Source organism: Rhynchophorus ferrugineus, unplaced genomic scaffold (genome assembly GCF_030347505.1).
Source record: "Rhynchophorus ferrugineus isolate W39M unplaced genomic scaffold, kcgeb_rfMv2 rfM3, whole genome shotgun sequence".
Lineage (NCBI taxonomy): Eukaryota > Metazoa > Arthropoda > Insecta > Coleoptera > Curculionidae > Rhynchophorus > Rhynchophorus ferrugineus.
Window position 1 is genome coordinate 11484455 of NW_027472582.1, and position 7347 is coordinate 11491801.

Below are 7347 nucleotides of genomic sequence, written 5' to 3' on the forward strand. Positions count from 1 at the left end.
AAGTGACATTGACACCTTTCATTTTACACTTATTTAATATATTAATAAGTATCCGATGACACGTGATACTATAGTAATACAATTACAAACATGTATAAACGAACAACAAACTCCTATATGACAACAAATTATTATAAAATAATCTAATATTATACGCATCCAAAACGGTAAATAACCTAACTTTTATACATATTCTTCCTTACATCTTTTCACAATTGTAAAAAAATCCGAATTATGTAACTCCCAGTGTAGTTGCCTCTCAACTGGATGTTAATTTTAATTATAAGACAAACAATGAAACATCTTTCAAGAGCGTCACGCCAACTTCGACTAATTAACGAAATTGCTACGTGGTAAAATTGCCTCTTCCCACTACAACAAACTATAATTAAAAACATATTGTGCGCCTTTCTAATTTCGTTTTATGTATCCTGCCATTATTCACGTTATAAATATTTGGTTTTTTCATAACAATATTTTCGAATGTTCATAGTTGAATAACGTAAAAATATTAATCTTCATTCGATATGGATTGAGCACAGTAAATCCTTTAACTGTTTAAATGCTGTAAGTAAATGAAAAAGTACAGGGATTAAAATAAGTTAGTGTTGTGGTTTGTAGAGATATAAAAAGAGTTCATTCCGAATAGAACACTGTAGGAGCAAAGTATAAAAAAGGGGAAAGCCAATTTGAGATACTATGTGTACTATTATTTAATATTTAACCACGGAAAAATTTAAATTCCGCAATTACCAAAATAAAAAAAATAATATCCCGATAATTTTAAGTAGAAATATAATCATTCAGCTTGATTAAATATAAATGTTAAAAAATGTGTGTTAAGATTAATTCTTTTAAAATATAACAAGCAACAAATAAAGAAAAAAATTTATATATAATCTGCTAATATTTAATTTAAAAAAAAATTATTACGGTTGGTGCTGCCATCTAGCCGCAGATTACCAAGTTACCTCAATATTCAAAAAAGATTTCATTCCAAAACACATTCATTCGCTTCTCAAAATTCTCGGAACTTAACTATGTAATATTCTAATTAAACTAGTAGATATATATTAAAATTACCAGTAACCTAACATATCTAAGTAAAAATTTGAAAATTAGATATCTGTTATATCATCATACTATAAATAGTTTGTTATCCGACAATATTTCTAACCTAGAATAATTTCTAATATAGGCCTAGAATGTACAAAAAAATAAAAACAAGATGCAAAAGTCTACTGTATTACCAGAATATAAACCCAGGAAAGAAACAGTTATTATTAAATATAAAAAATCAGCAACAGTAGGGTTTAAAATTGATTGTGAAGCATTTTTGGAAGAATTTGAAAAATTACAATCACTAAATTATGCCGATTTTGCAAAAGTTTGGCAGTCGATGGACTTTACCTACATATTTGCGTAAGAAAACACTATTATATCAACACCGCTAAGTTAATTATTAAATGGCTTTGTAGAGATCAGGATTATAAAGTTCTGTTAGAAGTTCTATGTGAAATATGCTTTGAGGTCGCAAAAAAATGTATGTCTACTGAAAAGAACATATTCATCAGACTAGGTGCATTTTATATGTTATATGGTTTATATTATAAACAACCTGTTAGGTATGTAGGTACTAATATTCTAATATAGTGTATATTTAATATTTGTTTTCAGAGGAATGGTTAAAATACGTCTTACTCATGGAGAATACAATGAAATAAAACAACTTATGGCTGAAATGATTAAGAAAAATCAACTTGAACCCTTATACATTCTAGTCAAAATGAAAACTGATGGAGCATTTATTTTTGTAGCTCACAATAAACAAATTCGTAATTAATAATTTATTAAACTAATATATACCATATTTCACTAATATTGAATTATTTCAGGGCTAGACTATACTAGGGATTTAAAAGCATTTTCATATATAGAAGATACTTTTCAAGAGAAATCATCCTTAAGTTCTTTAGGGCAGTTTAAAAATATTTTCAAAAATGACTGTGTCAAAAATTTACAGGAGACTTGTAATAAATATGAAGCAGCATTAAAAAGACTTTCAAGTAAGTACAAAATAATGTTATCCCTCTTACTGTAATAACAGAATTATTATTTAGGTAAATATCCAAATATAGATCAATTTAAAAGTACAGTGTTAGATACACTACAACAATCTCACCAAAATATATTCAATTATTCAGATACCTGTGAAGAAACACCAAACTCCAAAGAAAAACAGTTAGAACAAAGGAGACTTGATATCAAAATGAAAGCAATGAAAAAAAATGCGGAGTATAGAGGCTCAAAATCTGTGATGGATAGAGATAGCTAAACTGTATGTTAGCAATATATAAAAAGATATCATTTATTAGGAAATAAATAATAAATATATAGGAAATAAAATATAAAAATAAAAAATAACAAGAAGATACGCACAATTAAATTATTTTCAATCAGATTCATTAACCTTTTATTCTAAAACCAATTATATAATTATTTTATAATTTGACGCTAATCTGTCAAATAGTTTTAGAATAATGAGTAGTTTCACTATCGCTCACCTTTCGTTATAGAGTAATTCTCTATACTTTTAATGAATGTTAGCTCTGGGGGGCTCCCGTCATACTGTTTTCATCAAAACGGTATTACTCCAAGTTTTGATCTTTGATTTTTCCCCAGTCAATTAACTGTTAGTTTCGCCTACTATTCTTTTTCATAAATAAAATTTCAATAATTTTATATGGTGTCAACACATATCAACAAATCAGAAACTGGTTGCTATTTTTATTTTTTTAATAAAATTTTCATATTAAATAAATTCCTATGGTTTATTAAATATCATAATGAATATAAAGTAAACGTTGCGGAAAAATATTTATAGTGATTTCGTTTCTGTTAATAAGTAACACGTCCCAGAAAATAACAGTTCACACACACAACAATAAATTCAACATAATAGCATTAGTCATCCAATGAGATATTTAATGATTTTTGTTGAGGCACATTGCTCAATATAAAAGAGTCACAGGAAAACAAAACAAGTTACCAGGGTTAAAAATAAAACAACAAATTCATCTAAACTTCTAATATTTATGAACGTAAAACTAACTACTACAGGAAATACAATAAATATTTTTAGCACCGTTACAAGAAAACCTTACAAAGAAATAATATACTATAATATAGAATAAAACCAATCATCAAAAACCGAGTGTGGTTTTTGAAGTTTGGAACAGTTGCAATAACACAAATAATAAATTTTCCTACAAAGTACATTATGGTTCACGGTGCACTAAAAATATAACCCAACACTCGAAGTACTAAAATACTAACATATACTTATAAATAATAAATAAAAAAATCAATCAATTCTCAACAAGTACGCAGAGGACAGAGGATAGAAAAATTACCTGATTCACAAATATTCTGAAATACTGTACAATTCTGAAGGAAATCTGTTCACCATTATAGCGTTTAATTCTGACCCGTGTTATTTGAGATTCATATAAATGTCTAAATTCAGAGTTGTAAAATATACTCACTGAAAATTGCGTTACAATAAAAAAATTAAGTATATTACATTAAATATAAGGTAACTATTAGGCAAGAATATAAAGTATGTCAGACTGATATTCAATTGTTAGAAGCGTAAAAATGAAATTACATCAAGTCACCATACTGATATAATTCTGTTATATTTCATATTATCACAGTTTGAAAGAATGCAACTCATGTATTTTTATGCCCGTGAATTTGAATTTTGACCCTGTACATTTAAAATACTGCGAATTACTTAGTCAATCACAACTATGGCTATTATTAAGAGTAGCATAAAAATACATGATTTGTTTTGGCAGTCATTTTTTATGGCATATTACAGCTGAAGTTTTAGTTATTATTAACAAGGTAAGGTTAAAGAATGTTAACGGAATCAATACCTAACCTGGCGCAAAATTGCACTGTTATTGAAAACAGTACAATATAAAAAAGAAAATGATATAATTTAATACCTGTGTTGTGTTTTTTTCGTAATAAAACAGCTAAACTAGTATTCAAAAAGTGGAGAAATAAATATTGTGACTGATATAAAAATTAGTATTCGAAAGATTTGTAGTATAACCCTGGTAGAATTGATCAGAATTTAACACCGAACTTTCAGCTGTAATACCCTTGGATTCAATGTTAACTACTTGACATAGTTTTAAAATTACTTGAAATTGTTTAACCCATTACCTAAACTTTTCTTTGGACATTATCCACAGTCCAGTCTCATTACTTCAGAGTTACCCTGTATCACAGTAGTCACGGTCAGATGATAATAAAATGTTGTAATCTGCATTAAATGATGCTAGAGACTGAATTTAGATGATGCAGATTACACATTAATCAAATTTATTCTAAATTAGGTATATGTTGCGAATCTCTGTTTATATATATTGTCTCGATGTTCAAATTTTAATATTGGTTTTAATTCATTTTCAGTTCTGTTGATTCTATCCTTAAATCTTGTTCTATCCCTGGCATGCATCTCCCATGGACCCTTCCTAGCTGCTTGATAGGCATATGACCATTTAATCATGGGATAAACTTTACAAAGCTTATCTTCAGGGGCAAAGTTCACCTGAAATAAAAATGTTAACCATAGTAAAAAAGTCTTATTATCAATAATACAGGAATTCAGAGATACAAATAACAATGTACACTTTTTTAAACTATAAAAAAATAATAATAACCTTTTTGTGCTTGAATTTTGGAATACTAGGTTTACGGAACTCCTCACATTTCCTATATGTACATGCATCTACTTCATCATAACTGCCATCACAAGGGATCTCACTATTAACTGAACCCTTAACTTCACATCCCTTTTCAGTCCTTTCGAATACAACACCTCTGGAATGACTATCTTTGTATTCCTCTTCAGTCTTTTTCTTTATTTTATTACCATGAGGTTGGGAGATCTTATTATTACTAAAGTCGGTGTCACATGAGTCAGAATCATGACGATCTTCATCACCCCCTTCAAATACAATAAAGCTATCTTCGCTCTCACAAAGTGATGACTGTCTTTGCTTATTTGATCGGTTAAACTTGACTTGTTTAGAATCACCAGTCCCTTCACCCGTAAGTACATCACTGATCAGTTTTAATTTTGTTCTAAAGCAATTTCTAAAATTTATATCAGAATCATCACAATTTTGTTTAATGTTATTTTCATTACATATATAATCGTCTTCATCGCTTGTACTATCTTCATCCGTACTAGCATTGTCTTCTTCATCACTTTCAGAATCATCATCTTCATCAGAGGAATTTTCAGATCCCTCAAATACAATAAAGCTATCTTCACTCTCACAGAGGGATGGCATTCTTTCTTGGCGAGTTGTATATTTTACTTCATCATTTAGCTCTTTAGCTTTTGTTTCTTCGATATTAGATTTATTATTTATAGAAATTGAATCAGTGCTTTGATTCAGGTCGATATTACTTAACCCACAAGGAACATAAGCATTACATTCTGATGGTGGTTCTATGGTAACTTGTTTGGTAAATTCCTTTTCACACTCCCTACCATCCTCAGGAGGCATATTAACCAATTTATCTTCTTCCACCCCGCCACTTTCCACGTGTATGCCTGGTTGACTATTTATTGTATATGATTTACCCATTATTGTTTGATAGTAAGGTATGACTTTAGGACAATTTTGTTTTATTAAATTTATTATGTGAGAGCTATAATTTTTTATCAAATAACCAATTGATTGAGAAGACTTCTCTTCTATATTCTTAATAAAGGTAGAATTATTAAGATCTATTCCACTAAATATGGGATCCACAAAAACCCGAGACTGTAAATATGTATCTGGTTTGAATGGGGGGCTTATAATCGCAACCCTTTGACTGGATTTTTCATACCACATTATTTACTGTATTCTCCTATTAGGCACCACAATGATTTCGCATAAAACAGTTCCTATTGTGCCAATTTTTGTTATGAGTTCCGTGTTGAAATCTGAAAACTCTAACAGATCGTCCTTGATGCAACAAACACACTGTAACTTTTTTCACAAATTTCGTTAAATCTCGATTACCGAACACTTTGGTAGCACAAACAGTAGAAAAACTCTTTTCACCTTCTTTGAAACTGGGTACAACACTCTCAATAAAATAAGCCATTTTAAACGATTTATAAACAACTCGGTACTATACTCTTTAGGCAGCCATTTTGTAATAGAATGAATGCATTGGTGGGGGCAGAGACGATTTTATAGTACATATGCGCTATTGCCATATGTACAATTTTTCTTAATAATTGTATAATTTTTCAATTTGATATCAAAGCATATTTCGGTTAATTTAATATTTTTTTAATTACTTTAATTTCCAATTATTACATGTCTAGTTTTAGTATTGTAATACTAATTGGATTAATATGCTGATGGTATTAGGGATCAGTTTTCAAATAAGTTTATAATATAATTGTAATTTGACAACATTGTAACAAAGAGGAAAAATAATTGTTTTAGGAAAAAGCTTTTTCTGAGGAATTACCGTGCGTAGCGTCATGGAATAATTTTATAACTTTTAACTATTCTAGATTTAAAAATGGAATTGATACAAAACATTTCTAGAAACAAAAATATGGTACTGTTTAAGACTAGCGTCAAAGGCATAAAAAAGAATGGGATTATTTCTGATCAAACATACGTTATACAAGATTTGATATGATCGACCTTTAATTAGTAAGAAATGAAGGTTTTTGCCTAAACAATTCATATTATAAGGTTGAAAATTTAAAAAAAAAATCCCTCTGAACACTATTTTATGTTATAAAAATACTTTTGTCATTTTTGCGATAAGATAAGATAATTAAAATTATCAAAGGACAACACCTCGTGTTTAATTAATATACACGTTAAAACAAAATTATGAAATACTTTAAAAGAAATGAAGAAATACTAATATTGAATTTAAATTTAAATTTAAACTTCGAAATGAGGATGACTCAATATATTAATGTTATATTTATCTGGTGCATTATTCATATATAACACGGTAATTAAATCGTTTTGGGTGACTATTCAATAAAGTTTCAAACCATATTTTACATTTATTCTTTAGACGTAACTATATGAACTATTTATTCAAACAAAAATGCAAGGCCTACTTAGTTATTTTGAACACAAGAATTAGTTCATCTAAATTTAATACACAATATTTTAATATATGAAAATTGAATTTTCATTTGGATATTCTTATCATTTAATTGTATTGAACTGAATATTAGACTCCTCAATTGGCCTACGTGATCTTTAGCAAATATCTCTGACTCCTCCTAGATTG

The 7347-nt window shown here is 28.5% G+C and overlaps 2 protein-coding genes across 2 annotated transcripts; one reads left to right on the forward strand and one right to left on the reverse strand.

The window, feature by feature from the left end:
• The first annotated feature begins 1139 nt into the window (after nucleotides 1–1139).
• LOC143193738 (uncharacterized) lies at nucleotides 1140–2461 on the forward strand. Its single transcript, XM_076400082.1, has 5 exons — nucleotides 1140–1422; nucleotides 1479–1625; nucleotides 1678–1835; nucleotides 1896–2066; nucleotides 2121–2461. Exons 1-5 carry the CDS (start codon nucleotides 1229–1231, stop codon nucleotides 2333–2335), a joined length of 885 nt encoding a protein of 294 aa, XP_076256197.1. The 5' UTR covers nucleotides 1140–1228; the 3' UTR covers nucleotides 2336–2461.
• A 612-nt stretch (nucleotides 2462–3073) lies between these two features.
• PPP1R15 (Protein phosphatase 1 regulatory subunit 15) lies at nucleotides 3074–6251 on the reverse strand. The gene is made up of 2 exons (XM_076400081.1): nucleotides 4737–6251; nucleotides 3074–4624 (listed from the first exon to the last, which is right to left on the reverse strand). The coding sequence occupies exons 1-2, from the start codon at nucleotides 5922–5924 to the stop codon at nucleotides 4406–4408; spliced, it is 1407 nt and encodes a 468-aa protein (XP_076256196.1). The 5' UTR covers nucleotides 5925–6251; the 3' UTR covers nucleotides 3074–4405.
• Nucleotides 6252–7347: the final 1096 nt, after the last annotated feature.